The 17,255-nt window shown below is 37.3% G+C and overlaps 1 protein-coding gene and 1 non-coding gene across 7 annotated transcripts; one reads left to right on the top strand and one right to left on the bottom strand.

Moving 5' to 3' along the window:
* Positions 1 to 295: 295 nt before the first annotated feature.
* On the bottom strand, positions 296 to 13,722 carry Srsf10 (serine and arginine rich splicing factor 10). Of its 6 annotated transcripts, XM_078025601.1 has the most exons (7): positions 13,475 to 13,719; positions 12,072 to 12,178; positions 8,439 to 8,540; positions 6,900 to 7,062; positions 6,529 to 6,582; positions 6,296 to 6,397; positions 296 to 3,024 (listed from the first exon to the last, which is right to left on the bottom strand). In XM_078025601.1, the coding sequence occupies exons 1-7, from the start codon at positions 13,537 to 13,539 to the stop codon at positions 2,964 to 2,966; spliced, it is 654 nt and encodes a 217-aa protein (XP_077881727.1). In that variant the 5' UTR covers positions 13,540 to 13,719; the 3' UTR covers positions 296 to 2,963. The 6 variants fall into 6 exon arrangements, with proteins under 6 accessions (XP_077881727.1, XP_077881729.1, XP_077881728.1 ...); XM_078025603.1 differs by lacking the exon at positions 6,296 to 6,397 and having other exon boundaries at positions 6,529 to 6,579; XM_078025602.1 differs by lacking the exon at positions 6,296 to 6,397 and having other exon boundaries at positions 13,475 to 13,716.
* Positions 13,723 to 15,781: 2,059 nt separating this feature from the next.
* On the top strand, positions 15,782 to 15,887 carry LOC120891141 (U6 spliceosomal RNA). The gene has a single exon (XR_005735561.1). It is a non-coding gene; the product is annotated as a U6 spliceosomal RNA (small nuclear RNA).
* The last annotated feature ends 1,368 nt before the right edge of the window (positions 15,888 to 17,255 follow it).

Below are 17,255 nucleotides of genomic sequence, written 5' to 3' on the forward strand. Positions count from 1 at the left end.
CAGTAGGGTGATAAAGGGTTTTAGGCAAGTTTCCCCCAGTGTGTTTTATTTGAATTCTCATAGGCAATTTCTTAAAACCCAAGAGAATATATCTCCAAAACTTCTTAAAACAAATGAGGGGAACGTCTACCACGGTAGTTGTATCTGTAAGGCAGAGCAAAATCTAAAAAAAACAAGATTTGTTGGCTCCTAGACCAGTTTATTATTTCACTCTCCAGCATTCAAAGAAATGTGATCTGCAAAAACTAGATACAAAGGCCTTTTACTTCTTTACAAACTACTGTTATCAATGAAATGAATTTACATGCCTTACTTTTTATTCCAAAAGAAAAAAAAAACTCCATCTTTTAACACAAGGGTGAAACTGCTTTACAAATACACAGAACATCATAAAGATAACCAACACTGTTGGAAGAACGGGTAGAGGAAAAGACCCCAGAAGGCACCTTTTCCAGGACTAGCAGAATGTCTTACAGATGTCAACAGCCGAAGGAAGATAAACAGGTTGCTTACTTCACCTATTAAGTCATCACTATTTAAAAAATGAGTATTGTTCACGCCTGGGGTTCCTAAAAGCCCCGAAGGTCCACTTAGTAGGATGTCATTAATTTATTCCAAACTATTGCTCAAGTCACAGCGTTCCCATTTCAAAATAGAATCCTGGGACTTTGTAAACAATAACATGGAAAAAAATAAAATACAATGAAAAATCTCTTTTGAGACTGGAACTTGGAAAGTCAGGCTATTATGAGTCTGACCCACAGAGCCTGTCAGATATAGCAATCTAATTTATAAAAGTTACCATTAGATTACAAAATTGAGAAATGAAGCAGGGTATGCAAAATTATATCACATGGAAGGTATTCTGTAAATTGACAACTTTTTCACACCTGCAAAATGGGAATAGCATTCATTTTCCAGGTATGTTTTTGGGGTTAAGCAGCAGTATATGAAAAACATATGGTTTGGCAAATTAGGTGCTTGATATTGATAAGTTTTAAATATTATATGGGAACAATCACATATAACAATGCACTGTAATTCAAAAGGTGCTCAAACCACATGGACTTTTTTGTTTTACCATATTTAAAATGCTATTGAGTACTGTTATTACTTATGAACAAAACAAAACCAAAGACTAGTAAAATAAGAGAGGTTATGTGGCCACTAATTTTTTTTTTTGTAAAGGGAAAATCTCAACCAAATATGCAACTTAATTGGAACCCATCAATTCAAAAGCAAATGGAGAGGGAGGTAGAGGACAAAACACGCAGGAACTACACAGATACTGTTTTGAAAGATCACACAGGACCTCTACCCTTAAGAATTACCAATTCAATGTTCAACACTAATGATAAAATTATGTAAGGGTATAAGATCTCAAATCTGTAATCTTTACTTGAAACAAACTCTACATTCCATTATCACTTTTTATCTCCTTGAAAATAAAGCTGCTTTAAGAACATTTTCCAACAAAAATAATCCAAGTCAGAATTTATGGACTCTAACCTGAAATTTTAAGTTCCTGGGCAGGTTAAAACAAAATTTTTCATAGGGATAAAAATACCTCAATTTTAGACCTCCTTTCAGGCTTGTATAGTCTACCATATTTTCAAAATTCTTCTAAATTTAAAGGCTTAAATTCCATTTCCAGATTTCAAGATGAAAATTAAATGTGAGGGAATCAATATGACAAACTATATCCTAATAAGGAACTAAGGAATCCAAAACATTTTGTGACACTATAAAAGGTATTTATTCACTATACACAGAACATGTCCCCTGTAAGATGTACAGGTAAATGACTAAGAAGTATAATTTGGTGAACATTTTTTCAATTACAGAACATACTAAATCAGCTGGGGTAACAGCTGTCTGCCTCCAAATAATCTAATTATAGCACCCAGGATCTCCTTTATAGCTAATGCAAAATTAAATATTTATTTTTGGGATTACTTCCTTATATGTGTGATTGAGGCAGAGTTAACAATTTAGTAACTAGTATATTAACAGTCACTACACAATAAATCAGTTTATTACAAATTAAAACATTTTTCATTATTTGTATTAATGGGATGCAAACAAATATACTTGTAAAAGGCTGAAAACCATAAAATTACTTATCTTTGATAGTATACTGGGCTTTATAATTATATTAGGATATGAATGGTGTAAAATATTGTTATAATACACCCCAAAACAACGAGGCCATATTATAACAATTCACTAGATTGTGCTCAGTAGACATTTATTGAATAAAGGAATTATTATCCATTCTTTCCCCAATTATCCAGTACAATGCTTTGCCCATGATAAGGGCTCAATAAATATTTGCTGAACATACTGACTATGAAAGAGGTGAGAAGAGATGGGCCCTCTCAGTTGGATGTCAAGTATAATTAGAATTTACCTGGGAAACAGAGTGGTTAAAGAAGATGTAAACTGCATGTGGTACAAGTAAATAAACTCAGATGGCAACAAACCAAACAAGCAGAAAACACTGGCACCAGAATAAACAAAGGCAAGACGTGCCAATAATGGCATAAATGGAACTGACTTTTAAGAGATAACCAAGAAAAAGTTTATATTGGACCATACCTTTTCCCACCCAATTCAGTTCGAGACAGACCAATAGAGGCACTGTAAGAGACTATGGCTGTCTTCCTTGATATTCAGACATCCTAGTTTCCAATAATTTATTATGGACCTGTTACCCATGAATCAATATAAACCTGTTCATATTTAGGGATTAGTTTCCACAAGTACAAAGTTGAATTTCCTTTTATTTGTCCTAAAATGCTTACTTTCAAACTCGAAGGGACTTCAATTATTCCATGTAGTTTTCGATAATTCTTTTATCTTTTCAGACCAGAGTCAAAATATTCGTACAGTATTCATACTGCAGCACCTTCCACCCACCCTTTGGTCGCTTGAACTGCCCTTCTTTGGTTCTTTTTCCGCTTTCAGATCTTTCTTGAAGTGTAGTAAGCAGAACTGTACTGGGTATTCCAGCTGCAGTTTGGTCTTAAATAAAAGAAGGATGTTTGTCAGTTTGGTTTTCTTTATTCTTCTCTGTGGTATACAGGATTTTGTTAGTTGAACTGGATGTAGCAGCTTACTGGGTCAAATTTTCAAGAGAATAGTACAGTAGTTCCCAGGTCTCTCCCCTAGGTTGTAACTTAAGAGCTCATACTCTATGTAGCACTATCTCTTTTCTTCTTGCTTACTTTGCTTTAAAAAATGCAGAGGGGTCTCAGGTAAAAAGAGGTGAAATGTTAGCCTCACTTGTGTGTTGATATGACTATTCAATATTAAGCCCAGTGCCAGACACAGAAGATTCTCAGTAACTGTGAAACCCATCAATGATGTGACCCAAAATTAGCTCACTGGTGCAAAAAGATCCTCACTACATATAAGTAAGATCCTAACTATCCTGAGTTCAAATGCAGTATAATCCTTGTGAAGCTGTTAGGTAAGCTATTTAAAAAATAATATAAAAGCTTCTCAAGAAATTGGTGTTGAGTCTAAAAATAAATTAACAAAGAAAATTAAAACATTAGGCCTTCTAATTCTAAACAGACTGAAAAATTTCATAGGCTCTAACCAACTTCTCTCAAATTATAGTCTGTTTAAATCTAATCCTGACTAGTCCTTTACTGCCTTTTCTTTGTGCCTTAGTTTCCCTATCCGTGACAGAGAGACAATAAGAGCATTTTTCTTCTCATAGGGTTTTGTGGAGAGTGAATGAATCAACACACAGGCCCTTGAACAGTGTCTGGCACGTGGTAAATACTTAATTAAATAAATTACCTGCTATCAATGTAAAAGTAGCCAGAAATCAACCCACATAACACCTGCACTATTCCCCCACAGTGGTTATCACTTAATAAATGCTCACCAACATTCAATGAAAAAGAATTTAAAATATTGTCATAAACATAAGGCCCAATGCATCTTGTTTAGGAAGGGGGGGGGAGAGAATTATTGATCCAGCCATCAATGAAAGTATAAATTTAAAACTAGCAGGCCCAAATTTAATTTTAATATGTATCTTAACATTATCAAAAACCTCTTAGGTTAGAGGCTTAATGAGCAATCATGAATGACATACACAAGGAGGCCTTAAATACTATGTAAAAGATGTAGACTTCTGATAAGTCCTATCATTTCCAAAGTAAGTTATGCCTAGTGCAACACTGAATAAAAATATTCCTAAATCTACAAAGGACTGTTTTTATTTTAGAATCATATCCAATACTATAATAATTCCAGTTAATCATTATTTCCTTCATTTTGTTTTTATTATAGCATGTTTGCTTAATTTACAGCAAGCAGAAAATAAGCTGGGTCTTGTTTTGATCCAAACATTGATGTTTTTAAAGGTTGTACACAATATTTGTTAAAAAGAACATATAAAAATACCTTTTTAGAAGCTTCTATAAGAAAGAAAATACAAAGTTTAACCCCACAACTTTCCTCTTTGCTAGAACTGCAAACTACTGCTACAGTTTTAAATAGACTTTTTGTTGTTTAAACTATACATCCAGGAAAATCTAAAAAAATTAAAGAAACGTGCATATAAATGATTGCATAGCAGAACATGAACATTAACTGCAAACAGTAAAGAAATGAAAGTTAGAAATACTATCAAATATACAAAGGTTGTAGAATCAATCCTTTAAACACATTCCACAAACAGTATTTAAAAACCATCTCTTTTGTTCTTTACAGGCTAGGCCTAGATTTCTAAAACCAAAGTTGAAGAAAATAATTCTCTAAAGGAATTGTTTCCCCACAATACTTCTTACTTCTGCAAGCAAGCAAGCAATCTGAGATTTTAAAAGATGCTAGCTTTTTACTCTGAAATGAGACTGGACACTTCAAGTCACTTTTAATTGCCTCCAAATGATCATTCAGAGAAATACTAGAAATTATAGTTAATGATATTACTTCTCAATTTTTAGTCATGTATGACATTGATAATCAAAAACTCAAGAGGTGGCTCTTGCTTAAAACTAACCCCTTTTCCAAAATTATTTTAAATTTCATGGCACCACAGAATCATCTGCCTAGAATGGGAGTGTTCTCTTTCAATTTGCCTCACATTAAACAAACCAAGGTGTGAAGAGCAAGCCTCCCTCATAAAGAGGTAAGCTAATTCTGATACAAATGCACAAGACTAGGGCTCTAAGCATCAAAATTCATTCTTTTACGCTATACACACGCACGTGTACATACACACACACACACCCACACACCCCTACTTTGAAACAATTTACGTGCACCTAACAGCAGTAAGAAAACTAAGCAACAATGCCTCTTAAATTTTAGAGTAACTATATTAAGAACATTCTTTTCCCCTTAAAAATTATTTGTCATCATTGACCTGCTCAAATTTTAAGGGGAGCTTTTCTGATGTTTTCATGTTCCAAACCTTCATAGAAACCAGAAAGGAGGAAAAAAAAAAAAAAAAAAAAGCAGTGAAGGCTCCATGTTTCAGTCAAAAACTTAATCTCCCTGAAAATGTTACTTAACCAAGTTGGCATCATTCCCCAAGACAGTGGGGTTAACAAAAGAACTATTCCACACTGTATCATAAATAAACTATTATCACGGGCCTAGACATCTTGACAAGACATAAAGGTCCACCCTGAACCTAAATGTGTCTGAGCAGTCAGTGTTGTACTGTGGCTACAACTTCACTTTTGTATCATTCCATCTTATTAGCAAGCTACATTTCTAGGTTAACAGTTCTACCAAATATGGATATGAAAGTTTATTTTTAATAAGACAATGTTGCAAATTATGGTCAACCAACATCTTTCCACCAAATACTTCAAGCATAAAAAAATGAGAATCTTTACAAAAATATACAGAGACACCACAAATTGGTAGCTGCCCATAACATTAAACAAACTGGACTCTTAAGAGTGGCTTCTCAACAGCATATCATTTTAATTATAACCATTGCCTGGTACAGGGAAAACTAACAAGTGTTTTTTTACGCATCATTGCAACATTGTATTCCTGATAATTTAAGTATACCAAACTATGAGTAAATGAATGATACATGCCTAAAAATTATCATGGTTTATACTATCAGTGGCCACTGGACTTAGGACTAGTCCAAGACCTTGATCTAGATTTTGACCTAGACCTAGACTGTGATCTTGACTGAGATTTGGATCTAGGTGGTTCTTTTTTCCTTGATTCCTTTTCATATCTTGAGCCAGACTTATAATGTGTTTTGGAATCTGTTTTAGAAGTGCCTCTAGTTTTGGTGTGAGATGCAGACCTAGAACGTGATTTAGCCTTCATTTCTTTCTTGGGCTGGGACTTGGACCGTGATCTTGAATTGGATTTAGATCTTGAAAAAGATCGATTTCGGTGTTTGAATCTTTCAAAACAGAGGAGAGATACAATTAGAGTAAAAATTAGATTCTATATTAATCAAATTTGTTATTTTTAGAGCAAAAGTTCACTCTGAATTGAAAAACATGAGTCTTTTTTCAAAGCAAAGTTATTTACCTATCATTGTCGGAATGGCTTCTGCTACGCCGTGGTCTTCCAGTCGGTCTACTGCTAAAAAGCATATCAGAAAAAGCACACAGTGACAAATGTCTACTTATAGGTCTTAAAACTTTTCAATCAAAACACTATTTTAGTCTCAACAAAGTACTCAACACATAAAGCATACAAAAAGATAAAAATGCTAACGAACACACCCTCTTTGTTTTTGAGACAGAATCTCATTATATTGCCCAGGATGGCCTTGAACTTCTGTATTCAAGCAATCCAACTGCCTCAGCTTCCCCAGTAGGTGGGACTACAGGTCCATGCCCCCATTCCTGACCACGAACACATCTTTTTATTAAAAACAGATCACTGTACAAACTTACTTTCTAGGACTATAAGATCTTCTATAGTTGTAATCAAAAGACCGACTTCTTGACCTCCTCCTTTCATAACTTCGGCTTCTAGAACGTCTGTATCTGTCATAATCATCATAGCGCGAAGAACTGTACACATTCCTCCCTTCCTTGGCTTTCATTTGATTTGGTGCTAGGAAATACACAGAACACAAATATTCAGAAACATTTGAAATTTATTATTTACATCCTTAAATTGTAAGGGGGAGGGAAACAAGCCCACATTCCCTTCTCTAATACCAAAACAAAGGAATAATGTGTTTTGCAATCTGTCTTAGAGATCCCTTTAGTTTTGGTAAGATGCAGATCTGAAAGATGACTGATTGAGCCTTCTTTTCTTTCTTGGGTTTGTTCAAGGTTACAAATATTAATCTTGGGTATTTATTTTCAAAGATGTGTATCACAAGACTACTTTATGTAAAAATGACACCATAATTTCCTTGGCTTATGCTTATTTATACCTATATCTTTGGCCCTCAACTCTTTTTTTTTTTTTTTTAAAGATAGAGTGAGAGAGAGGAGAGAGAGAGAGAGAATTCTTAATATTTATTTTTTAGTTCTCGGTGGACACAACATCTTTGTTGGTATGTGGTGCTGAGGATCGAACCCGGGCCGCACGCATGCCAGGCGAGAGCGCTACCGCTTGAGCCACATCCCCAGCCCCGGCCCTCAACTCTTATCTCACTCAATTCTACATAGAAACTTTATGTATGATTGTATATGTATATATAAAAAACAGGGACTATCTAGGAACCTATCACCCCATTCCAGAACAAGAGAATTAACAACTTATGACTACCTAAGTGCTTTTTTTTTCTTCCAGTTTTAGGTAGACACAATATCTTTATTTTTTATTTTTATGTGGTGTTGAGGATCAAACCCAGAGTTTCATGCATGCTAGGCTAGTACTCTACCACTGAGCCACAACCCCAGCCCTTTAGCAGCTCCCTTAATCTGTATCCTCTAGTATCTTTTCCAGGATCAAATAATGGTTCAGCCACAAGGAAGTCTACTTCACCCGTCTATACTCCTACCTCATTGAAATACAGCTAAAACCTGGTATATGCCTTCCATAATAATAAAAACAGAATACTAAAATAAGATCTATTCTAGGTTTAATCTGGATAGCCCCTCCCAGTCTATCAGTTCACTTCCATAGCCATGCACTCACATAACAATTATACTTTGAAGATCTTTTTTTTAAAGCTTCATTTTTCAAAATACCTTTGGTACTGAGAATCAAACCCAGTGCCTTGCATGTGCTAGGCAAGCACTCCACCACTAAGCGACAACCTCAGACCCCTTTGAAGATCTCTACAACGAAGAAAATGGCTTAAGAGATCCAAAATGTTATAAATTTTTATCCTTCTCAATTTCACTCCCAGTATGTCACAGTTGATAGTGGTACTGATCAACTTTTGATCTTTTGGGGTTGGAACAGAATATATTAATTGCAACAATGGTTTTCTAGAAATGATTTAAACTTATGTTAGGCATAATGGTACTTACTCTTTCGATCTCCCTGTGCAAACTGTATTTCGATTTGACGTCCACAAATCCATTTTCTGTCCAAATTATGTAAAGCATCTTCAGCATCACGAACATCCTCAAATGTGCTAAATGTTAAGGGGCTTGGGAAATTTTGCAAACTTTGATAATGAATCAAAGTTCAGTTGGTAGGTCTGGAACAATTCATAATGTCCTAATATTCTAAAAAAAACCAACCAAATCTTACTTGTTACTTAGGTTGATTCAGCCATTAATATGCTTCACAACATAAAAGTACTTGTGATTTCTAAAGCTAATCTTTTAGAAAAAACACATGAATACATGTTATCAGATCTGTTAGAGCTAAATCACCAAGTTATCCTATTAAAAAATTCCCAGAGTTTTAAGAATTAACTTTATAAAACAAGAAAGAATAAGAAAAACAAGCCAGTGGATTCTATCCTGGGTGCCAAAAATTTCTTGAAACCAAAATAGCTTTCACATATTTGTTTTAAAGAAAAAAAAGGGAAAAGGCCAATAGTTCTTGTGTAAGCAAGCAATATATGCCTTATCTTAGAAAAGATGAAAGCATAATTTCAAATGTATATTGCTATTTTTCCCCAGTTATATCTAATATTATTATTTCACATAGTTGTCTTCCTTGAGCTGCACTAGGAAGACAGGCTGCTAACCACTTGTGGGTATCAAGACAGTCAAGCAATACTCAAAACAATCACTATACCAAATGCATATTACATCCATGCAGATGGTAAAAGCATGCTATCAAGAAAAAACAGAACATGATAAGGATTCCTAAACTGGAAAGCCCCAGCCATGATACTAAATATATAGCTTCCTGCAAAGTAGTTTTGTTTCTAACTTGATAATTTCAAGATAACATTTACCAGTGTCAAATAGGATCTGCTGGTATTCATTTTTGATCTGAGAAGCTAAGTTGCTATGTCTTTCCCACTCATGTCAGCAGAACTCTGAGGGCTAGTTATTCTGTTCAAATGTAGCTCCTTTTCTAAAATCATTATTCTAACAGAAGTCAAATACACATTCAAGGCAGTGTTTGATATAAAAGGTTTGGAAAGGGAGCCAAGTTTTGATTTGGATTATCATTCTACCCCATCAATAAGTAATTAAGTAAGTAAGTAAATAAATAAATGTCCTTAAGTATGTCCATTTCTATTTCTTAAATTTGAAAACATTAGCACACAAGATTTGGAGAGCTTATTTAGTTAGAATTAAAAACATTCCTGAAGTGACATATTCAAGACTTATAATGAGTGTACTTTAATTTCAGATGAAATGGTCTGCCTCAGCCTTACTAGACTTCTCTGTGTTCTGAAAGGAATTAAGGACTGTAGTGGGTCCCCAGATCGCTCTTCCTGGGGCCAGTGTGTAAGTTAAATGGAAGGAGGTTTGCTCAATTTTTAAATAACCTGGCATTTCAAAATGAAAAGGCTGATGAAGAGACTCAGGACCTATAAAGGTTAATGCAGTTGGGATCCAAACTAATCAAAAGGAATAAGCTCGCTAAGGGGTATTCTACTTCTACTTTGCCACCCCAAGAGAGAATACTTAACTTAAAAAGGGCTATAAAAAATTATGGGCTGGATGGCAAGGTTCTACACTGCTCCTGTTAAGCCACGGATAGGAAGAGAAAGCCAATTGGGAAGAGTCAGATAGGAGAGAGCATAGCAGGAGGGGTAGCCAAGTATCACTCTGATGCCAGTTACTAAGAAATTTGTACTTCAGGGTCTTTCCAAACATGAAACTGATAAGCCTGAGATGTATTTCCTTTTTAACTATTTTAAGACCATAGTCAAGACTTACTGAACATGTATTTAAAAAATTATCATTCTTTTCGATTCCTTTGTATAACCACACTTTTCTAAAGGCTCAAATATCACCACTTGAGACAAAAGTACTGCTGTTCTTGGTTTTCACACCATCCCAAGCCACGTAAAATCAGATCAAAATTATAGGTCAGAATGCATCACTACCTTTATTTACCAAGCCATCCATATATAGATATATCTTCTCTTTAACAGTTTTGCAACTAAATTCCACACTTGCTAGCCCTGCAGGAGTAGCTTTGGCTTTTCCCTGTTAATACTTACTAGGACTCTAACTAGAAAGTTCTAAGGGACTTACTGAATATTTTAGTAGTAAGAATTCTTTCTGACCTCAAGTCCACAGCCCAAACCTTTGTTTTTGCAGGGAGATGATTTCACTGAAGGGAAGAAGCAAAGTCACCTGAAACTCTGGGTCAAGGATAGATTTCCCATACATCCCGGTTAGGTATCCATACTAGGGAGAAGGCCTTCTGCAACCCATTCAAGGCTAACTGATCATATGTGCTAAAGCAGTGCAGGGCCTGCAAGCTTCAGAGTTAAGCTCCAGAAGTTAGGAATTTGTATGTTCCCGGAAGCCATTTAAAAATCTATAAGGTGTTTCTAGTGGATCTGACAGTATGTGACCACCAGAGCTGTTTCTAGGTAGTCCCCAATGCATGCACTTGTCTCCCTTTTAAGCAGGGCTCTGTGGCTTGAGCCCAAAAATTCATGCTACTTCAAAGAGCCTCTGACCACCTGGTCCAAAACCAAAATATGCCGAATTTAAGCTTAACAATGTTACATCCGGTTACACTTTAACTTGATAAGCTAAGAGAGAGTGCATTTATACAAGACCACAATCACAACATCAAAGGCCCACACAAATCAAGTTACAGGTTTTGTCACTAGACCAAACCAAAATAACTTTTGAAAATTAACTGCTTATAAACCATTAAAAAAAAAAGAAAGAAAAAGAAAAGAAAAAGGAAAAGTTATTCTGTAGGATACATCAGGTATGACTCCTTTAATCTTGGCCATCATTCAACTTCATCTTGACCTTTAACTCTTTAAGTGCTTGTCAGAAGGACTTGTCATGAGATGCTTGGCCAAATATGACAGATGGCTTTATCTTTAACTTTGAAAAACAACCTTTTCCCCCTTTGTAGATAAAGCGAGGCTTTGTCTCCCATTAGGCTTGTCCTTCTTCCAGCTTTTCTGTATTTTTTCTTTTCCCAAACTCTCCCTTCTCTTCAAGCCTGATCCTTAAGAGGTCTTTGGCTTGTCTACTTGCCTTAAGTGTTGAATTCTACTCTAAAGGTTCTTTCATGCTTTCTCTTTGGGGTCGCCATAACTGTACAGCTTTACATTCTGAGGTAACAACAGAGGACAGCAAATTAGGGGACAATATTAAAGAAGTTTACCTCATTTTTATACAATTTGTTTTTGATCAAGTGATTCAAATTAACAAACAAGAATACTAAACTTTAATTGCTAAGCACAAGAACATATTAACTTTTAATTTGACTTACATTAAAGGTGGTAGCAACCAGAGTGTATTCAAATTTAAATCACACATTATAATCACTGATTTGAGTTTCAGCATCATGAATGGGAATTTAAATATTTAACTATTTTTGGATTAATAAGAAAATAGTAAGAGCAATGTGAGTCAGAATTAATTTTCAAAAATTTGAAGACATAAGACATTTATTAGAGGACAAAAATAAACTGCTTTTTAGATGTTACCACTTACATAAACTTGAATTTCAAACTTCAACACCCCTCACTAATCAGCATCTGAAGAAAGGATATTGAACATAAGCAAATCCTCTTGGCCGTCGAGTGTAGAAATCAAGTGGAACATACACATCGACTATAGGACCATAGCGACCAAATTCACGCCGTAAATCTTCAGACCTAAAACATCATGAAAAGAACTCAAATTTTTATGTTCATGCCTTTAAAAGAGTTTTATAAGTAGTAATTATTTTCCAATATTCTTAACAGAAGAAACTGTTATTAGTAACACTGTGTGACCTTTGGGTCTCAGTTGTATCCCTGCCCTAACTGACCTGAAACAGACAAGCATTCTAAATTTTGACATTAAGAGCCAATTGTAGGACCTGGGGACATAGCTCAGTTGGTAGAATGCACAAGGTCCTGGGTTCAATCCCCAGCACCACAAAAGAAGAAAAAAAAAGCCAACTGTAATACATAAAATGTAATGGCAATATCTTTTTGATAAAGGAAAGCCAGGATCCAAGCATTTGAAAGATAAATGCAGCTTATGAGTCCATTTATTATTTTACATCACAACAGAAAAGACATGTAAGGAAACAATCAGAATTCTTAAATCTACAGCCTTCATTTTTCACAAAAGGTAGAGCGGTAAGGTTCTGGGTTTTTGGTTTTTCTTTTCTTTTTTTTTAAACGGTATCAAATCAACTCTAATACTCTGGAAAATACCGAACAAAATTACCCCCAAATTATAGTGAGTCAATTAATTAGTGGTAGATAAGGTGAGTGGGGGGCAGAAACAAAGCCTCAAATAAAAACAACTTTTAAACATTGTGAAAATGACAAAGGAGAGGTTCTTCTAGATGCTAAAAGAATTATTGCTTTTCTCCCCTACATTTTTAAGACAGAAGAAAGTAAATCAAAAAACGCTAACCGAAAAACACTTTGTTTGCAGGTTATTTGTCAAATATTAAACATCCTCATGTAATAATAGCTTCTCCAAAAAAAATTCTTTAGGCAATTCGAAGCAATTAAGGGGGTTGCTGAAAACAAAGCCTATTTAAGCCCAGTCTCTAAACACTACAAATACATGTATAACAGCGGCGGGGGAAAAAGGATAGCAAATGCTTTCCTCTCCCTCAATCCCGTTATTACAATGCAATTTTCTTTTTTAATTAAAACAAACCAACCCACCCGGCTGCTGAGCGAGGGGGCGTGCACCCCGCGGAACCGAGCTCCCAGGCAGCGGGCGGCGGGCAGGCCACGCGGCCCGCACATCCCGCGCGCCCTGCGGCCGCCCGGCCGGGCCCGACGGCCCAGGGCGCCGCCTCGCTCGGCGCGGCCTAGTTCGGGCGCCAAAGCGGGCGCGGGACCCGCCATCTTCACCCCGCCCTTTCCCCGGCCCGCCGCCGCTTGGTTCTCGGCGTGCGCCCGCGGCCTCCTCGCGCAGGCCCGGAATACCTGCCCTGTACCTACCTGGTGTCGTCGGCCACGTTCCTGACGAACAGAGACGTGTTGGGGGGGCGCAGGTAGCGGGACATGACGGCGGCGCGAGTCTTGGCCAGAGGCAGTAACGGGCTCAGCAAACCGTCCGCGGCTCCGGCGGCGGCTCCTCAGACACAGACACAGACACACACACAGCCAGAGGACTCCGCTACGGCAACCACCCTCTTCTCGCGAGACTTCACTCCCGCCTCCACTCCTCTTTCCACCACGGCGCAACGCCGAGCCCGGCAACGGTTCTTTCCCGCGAGATTACCAGGCGTGCGCCTGCGCATGCGGAGGGCTGGAGCGCGAGCTGCAGCCTCGGTCTCGTTCATTGGCTTCTAGCTCAGCCTCTTCCCCTCCCTTCCCAGCCCTCTCTTTCTTTCTTTCTTTAGTGATTCTTTTTCCCGCCTTTACTGGATTGCACCGCCTTCTCCTCCCCCAGGAAACAAATGGCTTGGCCCCTAGGCCAAATTTTACAGTTATTACTAAATGGACAGAGGTTTTAGCTTTAAAATTCAGAGAGACTGCCCTGTTATGCCTAGGCTTTTATTGGGTTCCTGACCACCAAGATACGAAATTTATCGCTTGTATTGAGTGTGCAAACTTAGGAGGTGTATTCTGTTGTCAGCAGTCTTGGGCACACTCCCCGCGCAGCGGTGCTGGATTGCGTGCAGCCCACACCTTTCTGGGTCGTCTCCACCTATCCCCGCAGTTTCCTCCTGACGTTAGGCCGACCAGTCCTTACCTTCTAATCTCTGTTATCATGTAGACTGTATTGGCTGCTAATGGCTTCCTGGGTGTGCAAAGTTCCTGTGTTGTAGTGGTTCTCAAACTTGTTGGGCTCCTTCACACCCGGAAGACCCCAAAGATAGTTTCTTTTTTTGTTGTTTTTGTTTTCTGGTGGTTGGTTGTAGTTCTGGGACTTGAACTCAAGACAAGGGTTCTACTATTTAGCTACACCCCAGCACACCCTCCCCCCATGTTAAGGGTTTGTTGTATCTACAATTACCGAATTTGAATTTAAAATGAATATGTTAAGACATGGTAACACACATTCCACTACCCTTCATCAAACATCATATGTAGCCTCAAAAACTCCATTCTGCATTTGTGGAGAATATGCGCATGAAAAATGCAAATAATATTTAGTCTACTTTTCACTTCCGAGAACTCCTGAGAATTATTCCTACTCTTATCAGACACGAGGGAGGGGCCTCTTGTTAGAAAATCCCTGGCATGCCAGAACCAAGCAGATAACAGGGACTCAAGTTTTAATTAAATGAACTTTTGTTTTAGATAAAGGCCCATAAAAGAATTATTTTTGCATCAATTAGTATCCAAGGCAATTAAGTGACTTGACACAGGTGGTATAGAGCTCTGTAGCAGAGCTATTGTTTCTACATTGATGTTTCCCCAGAAGCTTTGGCACTTAATTTATTAAAATATTTATTAATTTTAATAAATTAATTAAATTTAATTGTCATATGTTAGACGCCAGAAATTCAGTGATAAACAGCATGCAACTTATGTTTCTAGGGGATAGATAACCGAAAATAAGCAGGTAAACAACTAAAGTAGTTGTAGATTGCAATATGAAGGAAATGGTAATGGGTTTCTTTGTTTTGTTTTTAACTTCTAAAACAGGGGGCTGTCAGGAAGGGCTTGCTGAGCTAATCTTCTCTGGTATTTTATTACATGTTTTTTAGTGGCAAGGAAACAGACTTGTAGCTGGATGTGGTGGCGCATACCTGTAATGGCAGTGGCTCTGGAGACTGAGACAGCAGGATCTCAAGTTCAAAGCCAGCCTCAGCAACTTAGTGATGCCCTAAGTCTCAAAATAAGATTTTTCCTAGGTATAAGTATTATATGGTTATTGTTAAGATTTGGGGAATTAAAAACATTTTTTTTCCTCTGGTACTGGGAATTAAACCAGGGGTGCTTTACCCCAGAGCTACATCCCCAGCCCTTTATATTATTATTACTTTTAAAAATTTTTTTGAGACAGGGTCTTGCTAAATTGCTGAGGGCCTATGCTAAGTTGCTGAAGCTGGCTTCGAATTTGCAATCCTGCTTCAGTCTCCTGAGTTCTGGCAGTATAGGTGTGTGCCACTGTGCCCAGAAGGAATGAATAATTTAAAGAAAAAGAAAATCACCTGTGATTATATTCACAGAGCTAATTACTATTATGTGTTTTTGATGTATTTCTGTACACTTACATAATTGTTAAAATTCAAATCATACTACATGTACAGTTTTGTCGTTTTCCCCAACCATATTTATAAAAAATGTCTTCCCGTGCTTATTTCAGCAGTACATACACTAAAGTTGGAACTATACAGAGAAGATTAGCATAGCTCCTACCCAAGGTTGATGGCAAATTCTAGAAGTGTCCCATATTTTTCAATAAAAAGATGAAAAGAAACATATCTTCCCTGGCCATTAAATAGTTTAATAAATATAATTTTTAGCCCCTAAGTCCCAAGTTTTAAATTCTATGAATATTTCAATGACATTGATACAGGTAAATTAAAATGCATTTGAAATTATAGCCTGCAGCTTATTATATAATTCATCATCACTAATATTAATGATATAATGTTCATTGATATAATTATTAAATAATCATTAATTATTAATATGACTATGGTTATCAGTTTTATTGCTGTTATTAATTATCGCTAATCATTCACCTATTACTTTTCTCTAAACAACAGGATTCTAAAACCAAGGTTACTTCAAAGTAACCATAAGTGGTAAATTTGTTGCTTAATTTAAGTTTTTAGGTGTTCCTTAAATGGGACAATGGGACATAATGGGTTCATAGTGGCTGTATCAACTATCAATTGAGTTCAATTTCTAGCAACAAAATCCTGGAATAATAATAGTCTTGATCCTGTTAGCTAACAGGGAGAACTAAAGGACACAGCTCCTTCCAAGGGCGAATGCACCCCAGGACCTTAGCTACTAGCTGCCAGCTACTAAGAGAGAGGGGTACCCCTCCCTCCTGGGGTACCCTCCCTCCCTTCTCACTCTCAGCCCATGAGCCTCAGAAGCCAGGTACATCATGGAGGCCAGAATGCCCTCGCCATGACCCTCCAACGAACAACACAAAGGACAGAAAAGGGCCACCAACACAGCACATTCCCAGGGCCCTTCACTTCTTGGTGGCAAGACTTGCATTTTCTTCCACGCCTCAACTATGTGTTCTCTTAGCAGCTGCAGGTACACATCCTCATCACAGGGCAAAGACAGACTATGCACCTCCGGATGGACCCCTCTCTCTCCATGCATACTAGACAAGTATGAAATTATACTTGCCTAGGACCTGCATTAGAAAACGTGCCCAAAGCCAATTAGAATCTCTAGACTCCAGCCCACCCCAACAGTCCTCACACAGCAAGAAAAACCAGCTCCCTTCTTTGTCCAGAATTATCTAGACACGTTCAAGGTCAATGCTGTGTCTCTTTTCTCTAACAAACAAGAAATCCCAATGAAGAGTCTGTCCTATGAGGAATGGATCTTTATCCAATTCTTCTGATGAAGAACTTGAGAAACCACTCAGCCGGTAACATAGATGCCAGGCATTTTTCTACACAAAGGGCGAGGATGGTGATCCAAGATGTAGTGGGAGGCTATGGCTTTGGAGGCCATCCTGTTCATAGCTTTCAATTATTGTTATTTTAAGAGGTAAGGATTGTAGCCCAGTGGTAGAGTGCTTGTCTAGTATGCATTGGGCCCTGGCTTCCATTCTCAGCACTGCAAAAAATAA

Source organism: Ictidomys tridecemlineatus, chromosome 11, assembly GCF_052094955.1.
Source record: "Ictidomys tridecemlineatus isolate mIctTri1 chromosome 11, mIctTri1.hap1, whole genome shotgun sequence".
Taxonomy (NCBI): domain Eukaryota; kingdom Metazoa; phylum Chordata; class Mammalia; order Rodentia; family Sciuridae; genus Ictidomys; species Ictidomys tridecemlineatus.

What these genes read in the sequence shown, in the direction of transcription:
- Srsf10 (XM_078025599.1), bottom strand. Translation starts at nt 13,539, where the DNA reads ATGTCCCGCTACCTGCGCCCCCCCAACACGTCTCTGTTCGTCAGGAAC. An exon ending in TGCACAGGGAGATCGAAAGA is followed by an intron (nt 7,063 to 8,438) that starts GTAAGTACCATT and finishes TGTATTTCCTAG; the next exon opens with CACCAAATCAAATGAAAGCC. An exon ending in AGATCTTATAGTCCTAGAAA is followed by an intron (nt 6,583 to 6,899) that starts GTAAGTTTGTAC and finishes TATGCTTTTTAG; the next exon opens with CAGTAGACCGACTGGAAGAC.